This window comes from Mauremys reevesii, linkage group 9 (assembly GCF_016161935.1).
Source record: "Mauremys reevesii isolate NIE-2019 linkage group 9, ASM1616193v1, whole genome shotgun sequence".
In the NCBI taxonomy this organism is placed as follows: Eukaryota; Metazoa; Chordata; order Testudines; family Geoemydidae; genus Mauremys; species Mauremys reevesii.
The window spans coordinates 99,439,347-99,464,957 of NC_052631.1; the positions used below are offsets into that span (position 1 = coordinate 99,439,347).

Below are 25,611 nucleotides of genomic sequence, written 5' to 3' on the forward strand. Positions count from 1 at the left end.
TTTACATTCGGGATGTCAGGCACCAGGACCCTACACATCAAGGAAAGACCGGGGCAGCATACACACACAGACTGTCCCTGGTGCCTAGTGACTGCAGTCTGTGTGTGCCCTGCAGTTGACCCTGCCCCAAGTCTGTACCCTGGTAATGTGGGCTATGCACTGTAATTAAAAATCCCCACAAAGTCTTCTGACACGAGAAACGTGACGGAAACAGAGAGTAACAGCAAACCGCTTTTAATAATGTTATACACAGTGGGGGGTTGAAACTTGGATTTGGGACTGGGTGATCCTGTAAGGGAAGAACTTCTACAAATTTACAGCGCGACAGTTGTCTCTAACATTATCGGTGTGCTGCGGTGCAGGGACAGTTCTCACGGCCCCTACCGCCCCTCCTTCTTGTCACTTTGGGTGAGGGGGGGACAGGACTTCTTGGCGTTGGAGGGCGGTTGCAGATGCACTGCAGGGGGGCTCTCTCCTCCTGCCTGTGGTCTTGCAGAACATCTACAAGGCGCCGGAGCGTGTCCGTTTGCTCCCTCATTAGACCAAGCAGCGTTTGAGTCGCCTGCTGGTCTTCCTGCCGCCACCTATCCTCCCGTTCCAGGTGTGTGCGATGCTGCTGACACAGGCTCTCCCTCGACTGTCTCTGCTCTGCCGCCTCCGCTCTGGAGCTGGCCATCAGTTCCTGGAACATGTCGTCCCTTGTCTTTTTCTTTCGGCGTCTAATCTGAGCCAGCCTCTGCGAGGATGGCGGGCAGTCCGTGAAGGAGCCAAGCTGTGTGATGCGAAAAAGTAGGTGATTTCCTTGAACAAATACATGTTTGCCAACAGTAAACACAGTCTAGTCATTTTCAGTTAAGAAGACCAAACAGGGAACCAAGTCTCAGGAGATCTCGGAACTAGTCCGAGATTTCGGAATACGCTCTCATTGGCGGCGCGATTGCACTGGATAGCGCACAGCGAGAGACAGCTGCATCCTCTTGCACAAAGTCCTGGTAAGCCTTACAGTACAGACTGCTTATCAGATAGTGCTTAGCTGTGCTCTCCTGCTGGAGGCAATGTGCAAAGCAGAAAAGATGAGCGTTATGCGGCATCTCCGCCAGTGACCGCGAAAGACCCTGTATGCTTTTCCTCTGAGGCCTGCAACACGTGGCTGTTAAGCGAGGGTCATTCTTATGAAAAGTAAAACTCTGTTAAGCGAGGTTCATTCTTATTCAAAGTAAAACTCTGTTAAGCGAGGGTCATTCTTATGCAAAGTAAAAGTCTACCATGCACAATAGTAACAGTACACTAATTCCACTAATTAGATGCAGCACTTCCACAACGACATCACCCTGAGGCGTGTCAGGCGCACACAGAGAGGCGGATGTTAATAGAAGCCCTGCACAGACCAGGACCCTACGCTGCCATGCTCAGAGGCGATGGTCCCCTCTACCTGAGGATGGCATGGCGCGGAAGAGTGTGCTTCAACGGAGCACCCAATAAAGCACCTCTCCCAAGAAACCTCTTGCTGAGGCTTTTCCAGCTGCTCTCTGAGAGCTTTTTGAAATATCCCCAGAGGACTATTGCTCCATTGCTGTTTGTGTAGACCTGCTGTTTGTTTAGTTTCATATTTAAAAATGTTTATATAGTATTTCTATTTTTATATAAATCCCTGTTTCTTAAAAAATAAATGTTTCCCTGTTTGTAGCACTTACCGCCTGATCCTTCCCTGAGTCCGAGTCCTGGTTAACGGGCAGGGACGGTTGGTAGGGATCTCTGTGAGGGTGATGAAGAGATCCTGGCTGTCAGGGAAAGCGGGAGTGGGTTCGATGTCGCCTGCGCCGTCCTCTAAAGACCCTTCCTCATCTTCCCCATCGGCGAACAGGGAGGGGGAACTGTCCCGGTACACTATTCCGTCCTCGGAGTCCACCGTCACTGGTGGGGCACTGGTGGCAGAGCCACCTAGAATGGCATGCAGTGCCTCGTAGAAGCGGCATGTCTGGGGTTGGGCTCCGGGCGTCCGTTTGCCGCTCTGACTTTGAGACCCTTGTCTTAGGTCCTTCACTTTCACGCGGCACTGCATCGCATCCCGGCTGTATCCTTTGTCTTTCATGGCTTTAGAAACCTTCTCGAACGTCTTCGCGTTCCGCTTGTTAGAGCGCAGCTCCGAGAGCACAGACTCCTCGCCCCACACAGCGATCAGATCCTGGACTTCCCGGTCACTCCATGCTGGGGACCTCTTTCTATTCTGGGATTGCCCGGACTCCTCTGCTGGAGAGCTCTGCATCGTTGCAGGTGCTGCGGAGCTCGCCCCGATGTGCAACCAGAACGTCAGATTCAAACCGCCCAGACAGGAAAATGAATTCAAATTTTCGCGGGTCATTTCCTGTGTGGCTGGCCAGAGAATCCAAGCTCGGACTGCTGTCCAGAGCGTCAACAGAGTGGTGCACTGTGGGATAGCTCCCGGAGCTGCTAAGTTTGATTAGCATCCACACCAAGCCTAATTCGAGCTAGCAAGTGCGAATTTAGCGTTACTCCACCTGCCGGGTGGAGAACTAAAGAGCCCTCTAGTTCGAATTAAATGGCTTCCTGGTGTGGACGGTTGAGCGGTTAGTTCGAATTAACGCTGATAAATTCGAATTAAAGTCCTAGTGTAGACCAGGCCTTAGGGGAACCCTACAGTGAAATCCAAGTGGAAAGGCCAAAGGGCACGTCAGTATGAAGTGTCCTTTCTACCTGAATATTCTAATAGAGGCAGTTCCTGCGGTTAGCTCAGTTACCAGGAGAAAACAGCAAGGGAAAAGCTGTGCTAATTCCAAGCAGTAAACAGAGCATCTGTTGTTAGCTGGGAAGGGGCTCTGAACCCTGGTCCTGGAAGAAGTCAGCTGTCCAGAGCCACCAGCATTCCAGACTGCTCTGTCTCCATGGTAGGGATGCTAGAAGGTGACCGTCCACCAGGAACAGAATGCGCTGCCTAGCTGCAATGCTTACGCTGCAGTGACATCTTGGGCACGGGCTTGCTTTTGAGGAAACTTTATCTTTCATCTCTGTAATCCATTTTATAAAGGATTTTATATTGTTGTAAAGGATTTACAAACCGGTTTTCACAGATCCTTTATTTTGATTTTCCACTGGGATTGTGGCGCTTCCCCTATCTCTGCATGCCAAAGGCTGACCCCGGAGCATCATTATGGACATGAGCTGGAGAGCGTGGGTCATTTATTTTATTCACACCTTTCAACCAATCAGTATTGGAACCACATTGCTTTGCAAATTCTCACTGCTCTGCTGTCACTCAGGGCCACCCAGAGGATTCAGGGGGTCTGGGGTCTTCGGCAGCGGGGGCCCCCCCGTGGCCGAATTGCCGCCGAAGACCCGGCACTGTGGCAGGGAGTCCTTCTGCCCCGGGACCTACCGCCGCGGGTGTTTGGGGCACTTCGTCGGTGGGTCCCAGAGCGGAAGGACCCCCCCGCCACCGAATTGCTGCGGAAAATGCTCCAGGGGCCCGGGCCCAGTGAGAGTTTTCCAGGGCCCCCGGAGCGAGTGAAGGACCCCACTCCAGGGGCCCCGAAAAACTCTCGTGGGGGCCCCTGCGGGGCCTGGGGCAAATTGCCCCACTTCCCCCCGCCTGGGCGGCCCTGCTGTCACCTCTTTCTTTCATCTTTCTCCATTTCTGAGTGTAAGAACTTTGAGAAAAGAGCCTTTGTGGCTTTTCAGAATTCCTGATACCACTTTATTTTCATAAGAACAATCGAAAGTTCATATTGTTTTGCGCCAGGATTTTTAGAGAAGATGCTGTTCACAAGCTGTTCACAGATGAGACACTGTCGGGCTCTTCAGAACTCCCCAAGTTGTTCATTTCAGAATCCGATAACCCCCTTCCCAGTTTATCCCCAGATGTGTATAAATATAGCGCTTGATCCAGTGATCAGTGGAGTCCATGAAAATATTCCCATTGATTCAGCAGGCACTGGATCAGACCCAGAGCGTTTGGGAGCTGACTGATTCTCTGTTTGTTCCGCTTCTTCTGTTCTCTTTTTGGTTTCTTTTGGGAACTGAAAATACAGGCATTTTGGGGCTGCTCGGAAGCAGAGACTGAGCCCAACCTGCACTGGGTTAGCTCCCTTCTCCATCAGATTGCTCCTATCTGGCTTTCCTAGCAGAGTCAGGTGCTTAAATAGGGAGGGATGGGGAAGTTTTGGAGGAACTATCCCTTGCGCTGACCCTGAAGCTGAGAAGAGCGGGAGAGCGGAGTCTCAATGCTGCAGGGTTACCAGGAAGAAGAAGGACCGACAGAGCAGCCCGTTCGCCCCCAGCCCAGTAATGCAGAGAGGAGAAGCTACAGGGTCAGCCCAGGAGGTTGAGATGGTGGGTAAAAGAGAACAGACCCAAAAAGCAGAAGTGTGTCTGGTATTTGCTGGGGCAGGGTGGCTGGTGGAAATGAGCCACTGAAGCCTTAATTAAATAATTAACCGGAAGAAGTTGAAATCGCCATTATTCTAGCGGCTCTAGCACAGAGGAGGCTGAAGGAAACGAGAGAGGTGGGAGTGGGGGATACAGAGGAAGAAAGAATCTTGCAAGCAGCTGTTCTGTATAGGAAAAGCAAGGGCCCTTTTAAAACAAACACCCACCAAACGAACCTGACAGTTCCTAGGCTTTGTTGGCATTCAGTGTCCCCTAATTCCAGGGTACCGCGCCCCTGAGACAAACTAGCAGCACTTCTGCCTTCAACAGGTGACTGGCTAGCGTGCCCACAGGCATCCGAGTATGGTAATGTGCTTGTGGTCAGGCATGGGATCAAGATGTGCTAATGTCACACTGACAGACTTGGGTCATCCAGGGGTGGGATTGAACCTGGGACCTCTGGAGCTTAGTGGGGGAGCCTCTACTGCATGAGCCAAAAGCCGCACAACCCTTAGCGAAGGCTGTAGAGCAGACTCGTTACTCTCTCTCTAAGTGGTCTCGGTGCCACTAGATGGGACAGAGAACGACACCCAGGAGGTGTGTGGGTTACACTAGAAAATAGCTGCACACGTGGACACACAGAGTGGGACTGGGTGTCTAAGATGAAGCATCTGCCACAAAATAAAACAGACCCATGGGCCACCCATTGGAGAAGTTTCCGAATGTTTAGTGGGTCATAGGCAGCATGGGCACTGCACGCTGGCGCAACAGGCTGAGCTCTGCAAAGCCAGGTGAAACTCAGCTCATCTTGGATTCATTTACTGCCTCTCAGCCAGAGCAGTTTTGTTAACCTGGTGTGAGTGACAGTCTCTGGTCAAAACTAGAAATAGGAATGGGCCCCAGCCACAGAGTTCAGTTCTGGGTTGCAACACGTCCATCGCTCGGAGGTGAAAGGAGGTTCAGAACCAGGGTTTTAGCTCAGCCCGTTGCAAAAGTTGGAAGCACCTGCAAAGCTCAGCTCTGGTTCTGGGTCAGAACTTTCCAAGACTCTGGGGAGCAAGTGGTTTTAACTTGGGTCTATCTGTCACTGAAACCATGCAAAGCTACCTGGTTCTGCTGTGAAACCAGGCCTCAGCTGGGGATCCATTCCCATGGGTTTCTTTCAAACCCCAGACAAAGTCTGCAAACTGAAACTGGGGAAAGGTTCCAGGGAGCAGCCTGCAGAGTCTGCTGAGTTCCACACAGCTCTTCCTTTACATCATTTGGTACCATTTATTTTTAAAGGGAAGATTCCTCTGAACCCTCCTCTGCTATATAACAAAGGGAAGTCAGGTAAAGAAAAGGTTTTGTGCTGCATTCAGCATTTCTGTGTGTTTGTAGATTGAAGTCAGCTGCTTTAACATTCTTTGAATACAGGGTGGGGATTTTTAATAGCTTAATACTGTTTAAAAAGTTGTACATTATTTTAGCTTTGCAACTCCCACTGACTTTAATGGGCCACCTGCAGCTTCCACCCTGCACAGAGCTTTGAAAACATACCTCCTGGTTAGCCTGGCTTTCCAAAAGTGAATAGGAACCAGCTTTATCTTCATCCACTCACTTGATCCAGTGGGGTTAAGAATACCAAGAACTCCTGGAATGTTTCAGTAGCTGAGACAAAGCTAAAGCCTTTAGCAGATGATTGCATACCACTATGCATGAGGTTACCTGCCGGCAGGATACGTGGGCTGAGCAGGTATTTCCTTACCCAGCTGGTTGTTTACCATCCTGCATACCTGGGTCATAGTCCGAATACTTAACATCGATATTTTCCTTGGCACTGAGCATTCTAGTCCCTTGGAATCTGACTGACAGATTGCCAATGCTAATTATGCATTTCAGAAGTTGATTTACATGTATGTTCCAACATGTAGCTATGAAAAGGCAGCACTTGTAGGTTTTTTTCCTTGCAAGTATACAGGGATGATGGGTGTTTATGGGTTTCTGATGAAATCGATACATTGCATAAAGTCTTGGGTCCTGTTGTTTTAATTAGGATGGAATACAGGGCCCAAAAGGTGTTGACGTGGCCCGGTGACTGTCCAACGTTAAACAGTTTTAATCAAGGTTTGGGTTTGATATACAGACACCTGAGCCTGCTTAGTACCATGGCAAACACACCATTACAAATCTTTTGGACTGTTTATTAAAAGTACAGGAAAGAAGGCTGGAGGGAAGGTTAAAGCATTGAAATGTAAGGTATTGGGTAAGGCTTTCCTTTTAACCACATCCCTTGTTCCCTTTCCCTTTCTCTGGAGAGTGCCTGTGGAAAGAACCCCCTTTGTGTGATGGGAAAGATGATAATAACTGTCCTTTGGGGGAACAGAGAAGAAGTTAGTTGAGATGGGCTGGAGCTGTTGTTCAAGTCTGATCCTGCTTCCTTTGAGACAAAACAAGATGCACACAAATATAAGAGGGAGGGGAGTGAAAAGAACAGCTAGAAAATGCAGCTTCTGTCTCTGGTATTGCCTCTCACTTGCAACCTCACTGCGGGAAAAATGCAGGCCCAGCCCACAGTCTTATCAGTCACTCTGAGATCTGGCAACCTTGCACCCGCCTCGAGCTGGGAAAGGCATTGCATTTAGCCGCCTTTCTGGTCGTGGGCTTACATCAGTGTTGCAAAATATACAGTCTTGGCCGACTAAGCCAGACTCTGGTTAAACAAAAGGGAAAAGAAGAGGGCTAGGAAAGAAAGGAAATAGGGTGGGGAGGGGCAAGGATGCACAGGTTGTGTGTGCGCATGACAGAGTCTCATCTTCCGGGCGGTGTTCGGGCTTTAGTCAGAGCCAGTGGACAAGGCGATTCCACATGACTCCCTCTCTCTGGCCAGGTCTATTCAGGACATCTCTCAGGATTAAGATGAAGAAGGTCCAGGGTCCCAGTAGATGGTTGGGGTGGAAGCCGCTTTTTCTCCTTCTCTTGTCTTTCAGTCAACCCCTGCCACAGAAGCCAGCTTTTCCCCCTTTCTTAAGGACTCAAAAAGGCAGTGATGGGTGGAATGGCCCATCCTCTCACCATTCTGTCCAACGATTAGGCCTAATTTCCGACCTACCCCATTTGGGTCATTGCTTTTCATTCTTAACGCTGTTCTTGTTTACCAGGCATGACCTTAACACAATCCTTGAACTAGATCAATAGGCCTTTTGGTATGGAGGAATTCAGTCTCTCACTGTCTTTTTGTGTGTGCACCCTTTCCCATCAGTGTCTGTTGTTCTAGGTTATTGTAACATTTTATGAACTTTCCCTTATTTTTCACAGTTGAGTGCACAATTAGGGTAAATATGTAGGCCCAATTATTACAACGGTCCTTTTCTGATCAAAAGGACGTGGTTCTGGTTACCCTGATATTATACATAATAGTTCTAAGAACCAAAATTGCCAACTCCTGGACAAGGCTCAAGTCTAGTTTCCATGTATAACGAGTCACAAAGAAAAATGTCAAATGTTCATGGGTTCAGTGGAACCATAGTGAGTTTCTTGACCAGGAGCTGAGAAATGTTCCTTTGCTTGGAGGGGGTGGTCTCAAGGGATGACACCTGGCGCTCCATAAGACTCTTCCAATTAGGATTCATTCCGCTGGAAGTTTAGCACATATGTTCATTTCAGAACAGATGAAAAGAAATAGTTTTTCACATGATATGCAGTTTAGACTGTGGAACTCATTGCCACAGGATGACATTGAGGCCAAGAACTCAGTAAGACTCAAGAATAGCCAGAGTGATCATAATGAATAACAGCATTATTGGAAGAGATATGAAGAGATCAGCTTCAGAACGTAAGTTGATCTCTGTTAGAGATCAGGAAGAGGTTGAATGTCAGGGGCAGATTACTCCACAGCTGGTACAGCAGGATTCTTACAGCTTTCTCTGGCACATCTGGTGCTGGCCGCTATTGGGAGACAGGATACTGGGCTAGCTGGATCTTGGGACTGATCCACTGTGGAATTCCGATGTCTTGTCCAGGCCCACCCCCTGCATGCTCCCCATCTCTTCCACACACAGTATGGTGGTGTGGTCGTCACATCTCCATCTTGTTTTCCTTTCATTTATCTTATTTTTCCTGCCCTTTCGCCTGATCTCTCTTCCCCTCTCCCCTCCTTTGATTTCTGCTTTCCATGTGTACTCTTGTGTTCTCTCTCCCCTACTTCTTAGTTCTCTCTCTTGCCCATGTGCCTCCCTCTTCTGCTTCTCTCCTCCCCCTTTAATCTTTAACATGTGCAGATCAGGTAGCAGCACTTGCACCGGCAGTGCACCTGCACCTCTGGCTGAAGCCTGCTGGCCTATGTTGTTACAACACAAGGACTCCAGAGCTTCCAGTTAATGCAAATGGCATGTGTTAATTTTTAATAGATTACACCAACTCCTTTTGCTAAACCTGTTTTCCTTAATCCACTCTGCGGTACAACTCAGGAGCTCTTTCACTCACTGCCAGAGAAAAATCATTAATGCAAATGCAGGTGCCAGATTATCTTCAGGGTAAATCCAGAAAAACACTGAGGTCTGAAAAACAATGTAACGAGTGCTCCTTGCAAAGTAAACAAGGGAGCGGCTCATAATAGATGCTCTGGAGACCAGAGTGGTGTTGGAAAACGGGGTCGTGTGATATCGGAAGGAATGGAGGTCACTGTGTGATGCATATATAATGGAAGTCCAACCAAAGAATGCACAGACATTGCTTAAATAATTGGTCGGTCGCTTAGGGTGAAATGCACTTAACCTGCATAAAGTCAGAATCATAAAGCTTTATGTTGGTAAAATGCACATGCCCCCACTCTCCCCACCCCTGGTCAGGACAGGACTGCAGTATGGCATCCCCTCCCCAACAGCCTTTACTTGGTGGGGAAGGGGAGCAGTAATAATACTTATATGTAGCACTTACGGCATAACAGCTGCAGCCCTTCTGCCCCACTTGAATCATGGAATCTTGGGCCCGTGGGTGCCGTCCCTCCCCCACCCCAGAGCTGGCTCGAGGGGCTGGGTGGATACCTCTTCCATGGCACATGAGGGAGGTGGAGACCCACTGTGTGGTATCTACACCTGCAGCTGTCTTGTGCAACTGCACCGTAGGGCAGAGGTGTTGCTATGGCATTGCACTTGTCCTGGGTGATCTTCACCCAGAATCAGTCATGTCCTTGGAATAACTCAGGTGTCCTTTGGGTTGTCCGTAAAAGCATGTTCTGATGGGCCGTTTGCATGTGCCATAGACCAATCAGAAGCTCATGAGCTGTACATGTCAGAAGGGGCTTTTGGTTTTCAAATCAGTCAATCTGAGACCAGTTCATGTGGGTTTCTTACCAGGAAGGCAGTTTTATTTCTCACCTCACCTCTGAGCAGGAGTTTCTCTGGCCAGGTCACAGATGATGGATGAGTGGTGTTTAGCTCGTGGAGTTCTTTGTTGGTTCCTTCATTCCCTCTCTTCCTGCAGTGGCTAGATGAATTTTTATTTTCTCACCATTAACCAAGGGGAACACCCCATAAATTGGTGCTGAGGAGGTAGAGAGACGCAACCACAAAACCACATAGATGCTCTGTAACAGTCTGGATGCTCGTTCAAAATATGACTAGACATGCACAAGAATCAGGACTGGCACAGCATATGCCATGCCCTCAGTTAGTGCATTATAACTTTCTAGATAATAAGGCAGTTAATAAACCTGTCGGAGCTCTAGGATCTGAGCGCTGACAGCCTGCGGGGTAAACGCTCCCCAGTAAAATACAATCATTTTTGTCTGTTTACGAACATTCAGAGTCTCCTGGAGGAGCAGATGTGCAGTGGTATCCTACTGTATCATGGTAGCACTGCTGGATAATTGTGTGTGTGTGTAAAGAATGCACAAGGAGCCTACTTGACATCAGTTTCATAAGCCAAACGTGCAAATACATATTGCTGCTTAAGTATCTGTTTGTACTGGGAAGCCAGGGTGTTGTAATTTTGGGGTAGGAGTGAGCAGAAATGTTGGTGTTCTCCACAGTGCTTACATCTGTTTAACGTAAGAATTGGAGTTTAATGAAATTGTCTATTTTTATAAATTGTGGATGTGTACGTGAGATGTACATACACTGACACCTTCCAGTAAATAGGGTCATATAGAATCCTAGGTCTTAAGGCCTGACCTCCTGCATCTCATGGGCCATTAAATTTCACCCTGTATTGAACCCAGTAACTTTTAATTGGCTAAAGCATGTCTTCCCAAAAGGCACCAATATTCATTTGGAGACATCCTGAGATGGAGAATCCACCACTTCCCAGAGTAGTTTGTTCCCATGCTGTTAAAAATGTGGGCCTTTTTTCTAATTTGAATTTGTCTGGCTTCTGCTTCCAACCCTTGGTCCTTGTTCTGCCTTTCTCTGCTAGGGTAAAAAGCCCCAGTATTTCCCCCCCCAGGAAGATACCTGTACACTGTAATCCAGCCATCTCTTGATCTTCTTTTTGATCAACACAATGAGCTCTTTAGGTCTCTTCCTGTAAGGAGACTCAGGGTACTGCATAGTGTCCAAACAGAGAGCTGTGACGGGTAACAGGTTCCCTGCTCCCAAAGGCTAGTCGTGTAAGACCACAAGCTGGTAAAGTGCAGACCCGTACAATCACCAAAACAACTGGCTGATGGTCAGTGTAACGTTAGTGCCTTGAGAAACAGGTGGGATTTCAGCTCCTTGAAGAAGCAGAGCGGGGAAAGCATTACATACATTCTTTAGGCTGATGTTCTAGATCTAAGCAATGATGTGGATAGAGGTACAAAGGAAACGAAGGGCCCAGATAGGACTGCAGGGGTGTAGGAGGAGATAAGGGCAGAGCTATTGGCATGGATGCAGTTATCTACAGTGGTTGACTTTTCTTTCTTCTTCTTCACTGTGGAGGTTGTCGGCCACCATCTTCAATCTTTCGCAGTCTCAACAGAGTTGTAAAACATCCACTCTCCTTCGGATACCAGTTCATCTGACGATATTTCCGATGTTTCTGACTCTCTTCTTCCTCTTCCTGGTCTGCCTGCAATCTTGCTGGATAGTATGAATATGGAAGTGAAGCACTGTATGATTGGTGAGCTACGCGTCAACAAAAAGATGTTATTCTTTTACTGAGGGTGTCAAGTAATTGTGCTCTTTTTAAATTCATCCTTCTCGTCACCACTTTGTTTGTAGTTTTGGTTATCCGGATAATTTTTAGCATTCTTCTATAACACCAAAACTCGAATGTTCTGAGTCGTCTCTCAGTGTCCTTTTTATGTGTCCAGCTCTCAGAACTGTACGGGAGAGTTGACCCTATGTAGCACTTAAGCAGTCTAGTGTGGATATGCAGCTTTAATTTTCGACAACATAGAAGTCTTTGGAAGTTGCTGAATACAGTTTTTGCAAGCTGTATTCTTCTCTTGATTTCTTTGTCACATTTTTTATCCAATGTAATTAGATTCCCTGAATAAGGGAACCTATTCACTTGTTCCACCACTCGACTGTCAGGCCATAGGTACTTACTACCTTGTCCATCACTTATCATATTTTTTGTTATGGTACTAGGATATGTGCTCATCTTTAATGGGACCTGAACATTTGTGCTCCAGTCTTTACCAGACTTTTCCTAAGTGCAGACCACATCTTAATCTTGCCTATGGACATTGTAGAATCTCCATCATTGGAGAGTTTTAAGAGCAGGTTAGACAAACACCTGTCAGGGATGGTCTAGATAATACTTAGTCCTGGCTTGAGTGCAGGGGACTCTTGAGGTCTCTTCCAGTCCTATGATTCTATGAATAGAGAAAGTATCTTGTAGGCCATCCTATCTTGGTTGGGGTCACATGCGAAGCTCCAGCCCCTCCATGCCAAAATCTCATAACATCCATCTGGCAATGACAGCAAGTGCTTATGTGGAGCAGTAATGGTGGCAAAGTGCGTGGGGCCGGCTTTTCTGGGCTGACCCTCTCGCTATTTCCGGCTGCTGTCGATGTCATACACGTTGTGTCCTCTCTGAGGACATTTCGCCACACTGTTTCTCTCCATTCCTTCCTGCCCTGGTGTCTGCTGAGTTTCTCTCATCTGCAAAGAGAGCTGACACCGTGTCCCCAGCAAGCGCGTTGTGCACCACCAGTGCTCCACAGACCCCATTCTAGGAGCCGGGGTGTTAGCCAAAAATAATTTTGTTTCAGTAGAGAGAGCTCACTCTACACCCAGCACACTGGTAGAGCACCGATAGATTTATTAAGTGCCTCACTTTGAGCCGTTTTCATTCCTGGACATCAGTTATTAGGATGTTACTATATTAGGTCCAACATTGAAGCCATCTGCTGGTGCAAACTTGGCAGCCAAAGGCCCAGATGCTTGGCTGTGGAATGACATTCTCTAGCTTTGGCATCTAGAGATCGGCTCTTCTTTCCTGGCTTTGCTAGCAGATCTGCCTGTAGGTCTGGGGGAGCCTGCTGTAGCAACGCATTGTCCTCTTTGATGTCATTTTCCTTTGCTTGCAAGGCATTTGCTTCCAGTTATTTGCTTAAAAATACATTACCCATTTATGGTGTTTCACCAGGCATAAATATGGTTTCTTCATGAGTGTGCATGCCTGCTATAATGCTGCCTACATGCCAATACTTATCCTCCTGGCTTTTTTATGCCAGCTGCAATGGAACTTATTATGCCAACTCGAAAACAATCTACTCTGCTTTAACTGACTTTGAAGATGCTTCCAAAATTACTGCAGTTCAGGAAGGAGAGTGTTTTAATGATTTGTACCTGATAAACTCAAGCAGAGATAACACACACAATTCTAATACTAATCCATGGCAGAATGTCACGCCTCATTCGATAGACCTGGAAAGCCCATATTTTAAAATGTACATCGTTCATGGGTGTCATCCATACTGCATGTTGCAGCAAGAATGATGATCGCAGCTTTTGATGTGCTAGGAGCAAACACACAGCAGCTCTGTGTTAGAAGTAGCTTTTGTTGCAAAAGATACGGGGGAGTCATTTGTGCTCAGCTGGCGAAGTTTCGTAAACTAGGTAAGGACTGTAGAGGACTCCGCATAGTATGCCCTGTTTGCATGTAAAAACCCCCCAAAACCTCCCTCAGAAACACCAGCAGTGCTAATGATTGACTATTATTTTAAGCGGATTATCTAATCTGCAGCACAAAGGACAAGAAGGGCAAAAAACAAATGAAGACTGAGTGTGTAATTAGTACAGCTTGTTGGAAATACCCTCTGGACAGCGTTGGACTGATTATAAGCAGACAGAGGTTTTTGGAGTGTAAATGAAAAAATCTCTTTGCAAAACCAAAAGGCTGCTTTGTAGCAGAAACTGTTGCATTCTACAGGGTGCGTAACAACTCCGACAGTTTACAAGCATGAAGATGGGGATAGCTAGAAAGAGCAGATATAAAAGTAGGAAAGTGAATAAGAAGCCTATTTGGTCATTTTACTGTAGTAAATACAGACTGATTGTTCTTAAAATTATTTAAAGTATGTAGTTGGTGCCCCGCGCCCCCCCTTCCTTGAAGGTGACCTTTTTTAGATACTATAAGTCTCCGTCACACGTTTGCCTAGGATAAAATACCATGGGTGGCACTGTATATGTCTGTACTAACATAAGGGCAACAATTCTGATCAATACAATATCCATTTTTGCCTCTTCTGGGGGCCATTTCAGGAATTGATCTGATTTGGGAAAATAGTTACTCTGGGTTCTGTGTTTTAGAACTTTGATTTCATTTGTTATGCTTCTTTTTAACAGGGTTATGCTTGAAATAGGTTATCTGGTAACCCCAGAGACACCCTCCTGATTGTTTGACTAGGGTAGCGAAGTAGATTTTATGACACCACGTGCTTATTGGAAGTTAAGCAGAATGGACTCAGAACAGCAAATATACATTTACAGAAATACTATTTATTTGTACAAAAATTAGCTATAATGCCCTATGTCATGAAAATCAGGCAATAAAATAGGGACAAAAGTCAACAACAAAATCAATCTGCCTAAAAATACTCAATCAGCCACAAATATACCTAGAGAAGGAAACAACACCAAGTCTTTTTAAAACAAAGCTCTACCCAGACACAGAAGTTCAAAGGTAGCTGGGTAGTGGTAGAAATTTGCTGCACAAGCCGCTTCACACAATTGTACTGCCATCCTCCATGAGATGCTGAAGATAATCGCTAATGGTTTTGAGATTGCTTCATCTAGTTCCTTAAGTACCCACAGGTGAATTTCATCATGCCCTGCTGACTTGAATATATCTAACATAGCTAAATATTTTTAACCTGTTCTTTCCTATTCTGGCTTTTGTTCCTTCCCCCTTGATGTTAATATTAATTGTGTCAAGCATCTGGCCACAATTAACCTTTTTAGTGAAGACTGATACAAAAATAGACATTAAACACCTCAGCCTTCTTGATGTCATTCCTTCCCCACTAAGTAGTGGACCTCCATTTTCCTTCGTCTTTTTCTTGTTCCTAACATATTTATAGCACCTCTTTTTATTGTCTTTTATGTCCCTTGCTAGGTGTAAATGGTTTTGTGCTTTAGCCTTTGTGATTTTGTTCCTACATACTTTTCTATGCATCCTTAGCAATTTGTTCATGTTTCCACTTTTTGTAGAATTTGTTTTTGATTTTTAGGTCATTAAAGAGTCCCTGATGGAGCCAGATTGGCGTCTGACAATTCTTCCTATTTTTTCTTAGCATCAGGATAGTTTGCTGTTGTGTGTTTAATATTATCTCTTTGAGAAACTGCCAGCTCTCCTGATCTCCATTTTCCTTAGATTTCTTCCCATGGCACCTTACCTACCAGTTCTCTGAATTTCTTAGTGTGCGTTTTTAAAGTCTGTTTTTTCCTTTTAATTTGGCCAAAGAGGAACCATGACATTTGGCAAAGACAATGGCTATGCAGCAAGCCGAATTTCCATTTTGCAGGAAATTCTACCATTTCAAAATTGATTCTGTCCAAATTGGAACAAAACTATCAAATTGCAAAATTTCCCATGAAATAAAATTTTAATAAATTTTTTAAGGTTAATCAAAATGTTTTATTTTGATTTGGACCTTTAACTTTTTATATTCATTATAATGTGAAAAATCAATTTACAAACAATCATTTCAAACAAAAAATCAAAATGTTTTGCACCGAGAAGGACTTTTAAAATCATTTTTTAAAAAATTTGAATGAAATTCTGTCAAAATCAACACGTGTGTGGACACTTTCAATTCTGACAGAAAAACATTCCACTGGAAAAAATGTTGACTGGCTCTAGTAAAGACTCTGCCACAGCAGTAGAGAGGCATGCACCACCGTCCGGAGAGGCACTTTAATGTTTTTTAGAAAACTGTGCAATGGAATATTTATATACACAGAAGCACCAGTGGTGGGAGTATGGGTGTACATGAGAACAACCTTCAGAAAACAGCAATTACTGGTAAATATTTTCCGTTCTTCTTAGCTAGATTTTCATTACTCTAGTGGAATAATGTACCAGCAGTGGTGTCATTTGATTATTCCATAAAAGTCTAACTGCAAAGTAGTCTAATTGCCAATTTATTAAATCAAACCATGTAATCATTCCTCTGAAAATAGGTTGCAAGTGAAGATGTAAGTTGCTGGCGTTTAAGCAGATTCAGCCATATGTCTATTAAACCCCATTGAAATATGATCGTTGTTTATGCCAGAGTGGTATTTCATGACTGAAAGCCGACTATAACCGTTGCCACTGACCTGACAGAGATCACCATTCATGGTGAGATATCCCATTGCCAAACTTACAGGCACAGTTTTCAGAGATTTTTGTCTTGTTTGCTAGCTTAAAGTTTTGCTGTTTGAATGTTCCTCAGTTATTTCTGTGACAGGGACAAGCTAGTGTTTCCTCTCCTCCCACTCTCACCAGGATGCTGAATCTGTACCTGCCCCTTCCCAGCATTCACCATCCTCTTGTGCAACAGTAAATCTTTCCCCTTCAGCCTGAGCTTGCATCCTCGCTGCCTTCCCAGCAGGACCTCACAGACCTGCCTCCTGACTCACCCCCAGACACCTCCTTTACCCAAGTGAGGTCTTCCTGGAGAACCCCCTGCTTTCCAGCTCATTTCCCCCTTCTGTTCTTGGCAGTCCTCCTGGACAGCTACCTGAGTATCCTCTGCTCTCCTGCAAACTGCTTGAGGGGCCCTGTCTTAGAAGAGTGGCTCATGTGTAAGGCTGTGATTTAATCACGGAGGTCACGGATTCCATGACTTCCAAAGACCCCCATGACTTCAGTCAGCCCTGGCTGGGAGCTGCAGGGTCCCCTGCTGCCACCGGTGTCAGGCAGACCTCCCGCCACTCCCAGTCACCGCGGGCAGCGGGGCAGGGGGGGAGATCCCCAACACTCCCCGCTGCCGCGGGTGGCAAGACCATCCCCTGAGCTCCCTGCTGCCATGGGCCTCCGCCGCTCCTTGCAGCCCCAGGTGGCCCGGAAACCACCGCAGCTGTCCGCTGGACCCCCGGAGCTCCCGAGTTCAGAGCCCCCAGCAGAGGGGGACCCTGGAGCTCCCAGAACACCCGCAGCTGCCCAGGCTTCTCATTTTATCATGGATATTTTTAGTAAAAGTGAGGGACAGGTCACGGCTTCCGTGAATTTTTCATTATTGCCCGTGACCTGTCCCTCACTTTTACTAAAAATATCCGTGACAAAATCTTAGCCTTACTCATGAGCAGAGCTCATGAAATCATCCTAACCTCACTCACACCTGTGCCTGCGTGTAACATTCTGGGTAGGAAGTCTGTATTTCCATATGATTCTAGAACTGCTTCAGTCATGGATCCCAAGGAGGAATTCGCCATGAGGAACAGAATCTCTCATTGTTATCCCAGGCCAGGGTCCATGTGAAAGGTACCAAATGGTCAGTTCTGGAGCCTAAAATGCCTTATTTCTCCACAGAATAGATATGGCGGAGGCAACAGTTGTGCTATCTTACCGTTGTGACTCAAACCTGACTGACAGGACCAACATCTTGGTGTCCAAGGGCAATAAGCTACTTGTCTTCACTTTCAAAGCCCTTCATGGTCAATCTCCACTCTACCTATCATCTCTCGTTCAGTACTGAGATGTCAGTGCCCGCCTCCCGTCGACCCACGATGCTGGCTTCCATCGCCAACTTGTTAGAGCTTCAAACAAGCCCCTTTGCACTTTCTCCCCTGCTGCTGCTCCTGACAGGGAGGTGACTCCCATAAACATCCACCAAGCTACCTCCTTGGCCTCCTCCAGATTCTTCCTTAAAACTCTCCTTTGCCTGAAGGCTACAAAGAACTTGAAAACGTTCAGGCCGCTCGTATGTTGAGGTCCCTGTCTCTCACTGAGACCATACTCGTACTCCCCCGTCAATCTGTCTGCCTGTCCAGCGGTTGCCTCTTGCATTATACGTAGATTGTAAGTTGTTTGGGGCAGGGAGTATCTTCTTGTTCTGTGTTCGTACAGCACTAGCACAGTGGGGACCGGGTCCATGAGCGAGGCTCCTAGGCACTGTGGCAATACAAATAAATATATTTGGCCTGTTTGCTGAGACTGCCAGTGTTCTTGTGGATTTTATCATGCAGATGCCTTTCCACTGAGACCTGAACTGAGACCACTTCATTCAACACAGGTCACCAAAGAGTCATGCTATAGTAACAATTTTTGGTCACTACTGACCTGGGATAAATTTGAGCTATTAAAGGTGAAAGGTGCTGTCTCCCATTTCTCTGTCTCCCGAGGGCCTGAATCCTTAAAGCTGCAAGGCCGATGGAAGTTTTATTCTTGCAGGGCACACAGGGCCGGCTTTAGGAAGTGCGGGGCCCAATTCGAACAGTTTCGACGAGGCCCCGGCAGGGATGACTTAAAAAAAACAACCCGTGGGGCTTGTACTCAGTGGGCGGTGCTCCGAGTCTTCGGTGGCACTTCGGCGGCAGGTCCTTCACTCGCTCCAGGTCTTCGGTGGCACTGAAGAACCCGCCGCCAAAGACCCGGAGCGAGCGAAGTACCTGCCGTCGAAGTGCCGCCAAAGACCTGGGGCGCCGCTGGGTGAGTAAAAATTAAAAAGGCGCCTCTAACCAGGGAAGGGATTCTCACTGGGTGCGGGGCCCTTAGGCGCGGGGCCCGATTCGGGGGAATTGGTGGAATACGCCTAAAGCCGTCCCTGAGGGCACAGATGGGCTTTATCTGCATATCAGTTTCAGGGTTGCAACTCTGCTTGCCTCACGCTGCTGGATGGAGCAAGAGAGCGTATACAAAAGAGGACTGCAGGAGAAGACAATTTGGGGGCAATCAATGGGAATCTCTTGGATGAGTTAGAGAGACTGACACTTGGCGTTTGTGTGTGGGCGTGTATGTGTGCACGTGTGTGTGTCCTTTCAATAATTGTCGATTATTATTTCCTTTGATGACTGACTAGCTTGCTGTGCTAATGTCTTTCTGCTTTGCTTTGCTGTGTGTGTGGGTACGTTGGTTAAGACATATTGTCTGGGTCTTTGCTTTGGCAGTGATGATTATTAGGCTGATGGGGTTGGGTTTTTGCTTGAGTGTTTGTCTCTTGGATTCTCTCTCAAGGAGGGCGGGGGAGTGTTTTGACACTAGCTAGTAAGTGCCGTGGCCTGCCCAAGTGGTGATCCAAACTGACCCTGTCTTAGGGCACTGAGCCAAGCCACTGAATGGATTGAGGGTGTAAATCAGCGGGACTCCGCCTCTAGTGACACGAAATGGGACAATGCAAATCAGTGTTCCCTGGCGATGGGTTAATTGGCTCGCAGTGGACAGGAGATCGTGGGAGGCTTGGCCCCAAGCGCAGAGATGGAGGGAAAAGGCAACAACAAAAATGCAAAGCAGAAAAAAAAACCGAACTGGGGAAACTTTGCCCTCCCTCCCATCCACGTAGCATAGAAAACGCCACGTCCCCTTCGCTCTGAGGGCCTGATTCCCCGCTGCTGCAAATCGGCTCTAGGTCTGGGAGGCTTTTGTCGATGCTGGCCAAAGACGGCCTTTGCTTTTTCTTCTGTTCCTGTTCGGGTTGTTCTGTCTGGCTTTGTTGTTCTTTCCCTCTGTCTCTTCACTGCAAGTCCGGCATCTAGGATTTACTGTTCGACGGGACTTTGCGACCACAGTCAGGGGACAGGCGCTTTTACCAGGCAACCGCTGGAGCTGCGCAGGTGTCTCCGAGATTTGAAGAGGGTTTTCTTTTACATGGGACATTGGCTTGAGAAGAATTCTTCCCCATCCTTTGAGCGGGAGGCTGTTAGTCTGGAGGTTCCTGTATTACAACACTAGGTCCTGCTTTGCATCTGGTCGGTGACAGTGTCCTTGCTCTAACTGCCCTGCAGACAACGTAACAGGTGTCAGAGAGTGCGTATTTTAAAGCTAAAAAAGAAAAAGGGGGTGAAATTCACCCCTGGGCAAGGCGTGAGCAGTGCACCACTTCCATCCTGCCTAAACTCTCCAAGTAGGACATAAGTGGTGCATTGGCCGTATGCTGGGTTTTTGCTTTGAACTAGCGTGACAGGGATTTCTTTACCGCTTCTGCAGACTTGGGCAGTGTGGAAGCCAAACGCAATTTTTGTTTTAAACAAAGTCCAGCTGATTTTCTTTGGAAATAGCTCTCCAGTGACACCCCTTCCCCTCCGCAGCCTCCGACTCCCACAGGGACAGACGTTCTTGGCACGTACATTCAGGAGGCACTGGGCAAACATGGAGGGATCAGCGCTTCTAACTCCCCGTGGTGGGAAGAACAAAGGATATTAACGCTCTTGTATGTGAGAAGCTCACATTGGGAGGTATTTTCAAGTGCACCCAGCATTGGCCCAGCTCTTCTCCCATTCACATCTGTGGTAACCTTTCCCCCATCCCCCTGAAAAAAAATCCAATGGAAACAAAATGAAGCCAGTGCTGAGTGGTTTTGTAGACCCCACCCGTTGAGTCCCTGGCTGCTGCAGCAGATGTTGCATTAATGTTGCCAAATATGCTGCCAAAACTCTGCAAGGGCTGGGCCCGGTATGAGATTTACATCTGTTATGCAGGTTTTCAACGGGTGACCTCTGCCATCGAGCTGAGAACTAGTTCAGGGCCCAGCTGCCACTTAGGTCCCCCTTACGCCTTGTCTTGAGCAGAACATAAAGCTGTGCTGGCCTTGTGCACAGAGGTGGATTTCACCCATTGGGAGCATCCGGTGGTATCCCTAACGACAGGGAGTTTTCCATAGGGGAAGGATGGCCTTGTGGTTGGCAAACTGGAGTAGGGCTCAGCAGATATGTGTTCAATTCCTGCATGACCTTGGGCACGTCACTTAATCTCTTTGCACTTCTTCCCCATCTGAAAAATGGAGTTAATATGTTTTCTTTCACTGGGTATTTGTACAGCACCCAGCACAATGGGGCCTCGGTCCCAGTGAGGACCTCTAGGCCATCCCATAATAATATAGAATCCATACAGAGAGTCAGGCCAGATGTTGGCACGCTGTGCTCAGTAACGATCTCTCTCTTTCTCCTTTTCAGAGCTGGCTTATGATTTGGATATGGATGACATTCCCTCAAACAAACAACTTTTGAATCAGCAAAGCAAAGGTGATACCGCGGTTCACAACATGGGATCAGGAAATACCACATGGAAGCATGTTCCCGTCACTGCTATTTTCATGGCAGTCTTCCTTCTGTGGGCCCATTGACGCTGTACAGTAGCCACAACCGATTTCCCTGGGGATCAACTTCTCTCCTTATTTCTTTCTGAAGAAAACATTCTGACCCGTGCTCCTCCTGCAATATAGGCACACTTCCAAAGATTAAGTGAATGACTTACATTTGTTTTGTAAAATAAAATGGTATCTGTACCACCAGGGGCTGGTTCATGGTGAATTTTAGTGTTAGTAAATCCATGTAGTGCTTTTAAAAATAATTCGGAAGGGTGATACTACGTTATGTTCATGTCAGTTTACGAAGGCTCAATTTTCATTCCTGTTAAGCAGAAATCCATATTTTGTCTTGAGTTCATTTACCATGCATGGACTAGAGTAGCATCTAAGGTTTAGTGAATATTATCACCAAAGAGCAGACCCCCCATTCTTGTCTGACTTAACCCAGGTTTTGTCTATAGTTTAAGTAGCATTGGCACCAACTCCAAATTTAATAGTCATCCCTGGGAAACTTGCCAGGCACATAATGGTGAGGCCATGGGGGTGGCATGAGAAACAGAGTGCAAGTCCAAACTGGGGAAGGAGATTAAGGAAAAGAAGGGAACCACTGGCCCAAATGATCAAATTTCAGAAATTCTCCTCTCCCTGGTCCAGATTCTGCTACCTGTGAAGTTAGTAGGAAAACTCCCATTGACTTCATAGGGAGCAAGGGTGGACCCTGAACATTTAGGGCTAGACTATGACTACGCACTTACACAAGGGAGTAAGAACCAGCCTTCCGCCTTGCAGGCTACTGCATCTTGAGTCTGGGGGCCCAGAGTAGGCGCTTGTTTATCTCCCACCCACCAGAGCAGGTGGGCAGGAAATGGAACCGACATACCAGCCAGCACAGGGAAAACAGGAAGCCAGCGACTGGTGGCACCAGGCAGAGCTGTGTCTGAGAGGTGGCACTTTGCCTCCTGGGGCTATCCCTGGGCTGAGCCTAAAAACTAAATTACCCTGGAATAAAAAATGGCTAAATCAAAGCAGCCCTGCTGACAGCAGGTTGTTCTGGGACATGGTCTCTTTGATTATCCTCATGGCGACATGGGAACACTCGGAATGTGCCACTGTCCTGTCTCCAAGGAGGCTGTATTGGCAATGGCAAGACATGAGGAGAGCAGTACTTCTGGCATTAGAGGGCACAACATCAGCACATTGTGTTTCAGGCAGTTCTGCTGCTCACTTCCCATGAATCCAAACAGTTCCTGGGAAGCCCCTTCTGAGGCAGTCAGCCAGTCTGTCTCCGAATTCTGGGTCAGCTGGACCTGGTGCGTGTGTCTTGGCACACTGCAGGAACAGACCCTCTTATTCCTTAGGAAATGTGCACGCACAGCTCCAGACAAAGGACAGAGGGTGGTGCTGTGCCATACTTTTGCAGGGTTGAATAACATGCCTTCAACCCAGTGCATAGGTTAAAAGCAAGGATTGGCAGGAGACACACACACAGCACAATAGGACGTTTATTTGAACATTCTCGTGTATGTTATTTTTGTTAAAATAATGATTTTCTTGGTGGACAACGTATCAAAATCCCTCTTTCACACATTTAAAGCATAGGAAAGTTTTAAATTGGAAACTGACACTGGCTGCCTCGGGGAAGGCCATCAGCAACCCAGACTGGTGGTCTTCAGAGCACAGTGGACAGCATATGCTTTTGGGGTAGAACCTAATGACATTTTTGGGTTAGGGGCAAGGAAAGTTTGTTTTGGTTCCTGGCCAAAACAGCTGTATATTTCAGCTTCAGGTGTTGGTAGCCCTAGCACTGTATTATATGTGTGCTTTAAATCCTTTGTGTCTCAGAGTTTAAATGCTTTAAAAAGCTACTAAGTAAATATCTTTCTGAAAAGTGAACTGCAAAGATTTTTTTAAAAGGATAACTTCAAAAGGTGAAAAATATCCAGCTGTTATTTTAAACTGATGGGCCTGACTAAAACTCACTGGCTGCAATGGAGTTGTTCCATATTTGTACCAGGGGGATAGGAACAGCAGGTTGTTAGCACCAATCTCATGGTTTCTCTGCCTGGGCGAGTCAGCCCCATGGTTATGGTGTTTGTGCTATAGAAGATCCATTCTGTCCTGAACTGGCGGGTTCCCTCCTGCAGAACTTTCCCAAAAGATTCCCCTTCCCATGCTCAGGTGAACTTTGGGGATGTTTGCACAGAAGTTCATTGCCCATAAACATTTGTTTAAAGGTGACCTTTTCAGATCATTCTCTTGGTCCCCATCTGTCCTCCCCCATTTTGGAACTATTACAAAGCAGCTTTTAATTTTTACAAAGCTTTTAATTATCAGCAACGTCTTTGCGGTTCGCCTCCAGAACATTAAGGACTTTCAAAACTGAAGTTTTGTGGCGCTCAAGTGCATTTGTTTCTACCCTTGCAAGCGATGTCTTATGAGTGAGGGTCTGATGCTGCCACCCCCTACTCTTCTTAAACATCCAAATCAATAGGACTCAACTCATAGACTTTAAGGTCAGAAGGGACCATTATGATCATCTAGACTGACCTCCTGCACAACGCAGGCCACAGAATCTCACCCACCCACTCCTGCAACAAACCCCTAACCTATGTCTGAGTTATTGAAGTCCTTGAATTGTGGTTTGAAGACCTCAAGCTGCAGAGAATCCTCCAGCAAGTGACCCGTGCCCCATGCTGCAGAGGAAGGCGAAAAACCTCCAGGGCCTCTGCCAATCTGCCCTGGAGGAAAATTCCTTCCCGACCCCAAATATGGTGATCAGCTAAACCCTGAGCATGTGGGCAAGACTCACCAGCCAGCACCCAGGAAAGAATTATCTGTAGCAACTCAGATCCCAACTCATCTAACATCCCATCACAGACCACTGGGCATACTTACCTGCTGATAATCAATGATCAATTGCTAAATTAATTGCCAAAATTAGGCTATCCCATCATACCATCCCCTCCATAAACTTGTCAAGCTAGTCTTAAAGCCAGATATGTCTTTTGCCCCCACTACTCCCCTTGGAAGGCTGTTCCAGAACTTCACTCCTCTAATGGTTAGAAACCTTCGTCTAATTTCAAGTCTAAACTTCCTAGTGTCCAGTTTATATCCATTTGTTCTTGTGTCCACATTGGTACTAAGCTTAAATAATTCCTCTCCCTCCCTAATATTAATCCCTCTGATATATTTATAAAGAGCAAGCATATCCCCCCTCAACCTTCTTTTGGTTGGCTAAACAAGCCAAGCTCTTTGAGTCTCCTTTCATAAGAAAGGTTTTCCATTCCTCGGATCATCCTAGTAGCCCGTCTCTGAACCTGTTCCAGTTTGAATTCATCCTTCTTAAACACGGGAGACCAGAACTGCACACAGTATTCCAGATGAGGTCTCACCAGTGCCTTGTATAACGGTACTAACACCTCCTTATCTTTGCTGGAAATACCTCGCCTGATGCATCCTAAAACTGCATTAGCTTTTTAATGGCCATATCACATTGGCGGCTCATAGTCATCCTGTGATCAACCAATACTCCGAGGTCCTTCTCCTCCTCTGTTACTTCCAACTGATGTGTCCCCAATTTATAACTAAAATTCTTGTTATTAATCCCTAAATGCATGACCTTGCACTTTTCACTATTAAATTTCATCCTATTACTATTACTCCAGTTTACAAGGTCATCCAGATCTTCCTGTATGATATCCCGGTCCTTCTCTGTGTTAGCAATACCTCCCAGCTTTGTGTCATCCGCAAATTTTATTAGCACATTCCCGCTTTTTGTGCCAAGGTCAGTAATAAAAAGGTTAAATAAGATTGGTCCCAAAACTGATCCCTGAGTAACTCCACTAGTAACCTCCTTCCAGCCTGACAGTTCACCTTTCAGTATGACCCGTTGTAGTCTCCCCTTTAACCAGTTCCTTATCCACCTTTCAATTTTCCTATTGATCCCTATCTTTTCCAATTTAACTAATAATTCCCCATGTGGAACCATGTCAAATGCCTTACTGAAATCAAGATAAATTAGATCTACTGCGTTTACTTTGTCTAAAAAATCTGTTACGTTCTCAAAGAAGGAGATCAGGTTGGTTTGACACGATCTACCTTTTGTAAAACCATGTTGTATTTTGTCCCAATTACCATTGACCTCAATGTCCTTAACTACTTTCGCCTTCAAAATTTTTTCCAAGACCTTACATACTACAGATGTCAAACTAACAGGCCTATGGTTACTCGGATCACTTTTTTTCCCTTTCTTAAAAATAGGAACTATGTTAGCAATTCTCCAGTCATACGGTACAACCCCTGAGTTTACTGATTCATTAAAAATTCTTGCTAATGGGCTTGCACTTTCATGTGCCAGTTCCTTTAATATTCTTGGATGAGATTATCTGGGCACTCCGATTTTGTCCCATTAAGCTGTTCGAGTTTGGCTTCTATCTCGGATGTGGTAATATCTACCTCCATATCCTCATTCCCATTTGTCATCCGTCCATTATCCCTAAGCTCCTCATTAGCCTTATTAAAGACTGAGGCAAAGTGTTTATTTAGATATTGGACCATGCCTAGATTATTCTTAACCTCCATTCCATCCTCAG

General features: G+C 46.4%; 1 protein-coding gene across 2 annotated transcripts in view; it reads left to right on the plus strand.

Annotated features, from left to right (window-relative positions):
- Positions 1 to 22,822, plus strand: part of GPC3 (glypican 3) — a 257,485-nt gene extending 234,663 nt beyond the window's left edge. Inside the window, exon 9 of one of the 2 annotated variants that reach the window (XR_005585004.1) lies at positions 20,886 to 21,004. Coding sequence is in view for 1 of the 2 variants with exons in the window: in XM_039489639.1 (XP_039345573.1) it covers positions 20,886 to 21,055 (170 nt within the window). In the remaining variant the exon portion in view is untranslated. Of the gene's footprint in view, positions 1 to 20,885 lie in introns of both variants that reach the window. The other variant, XM_039489639.1, reaches the window with a different exon arrangement.
- The last annotated feature ends 2,789 nt before the right edge of the window (positions 22,823 to 25,611 follow it).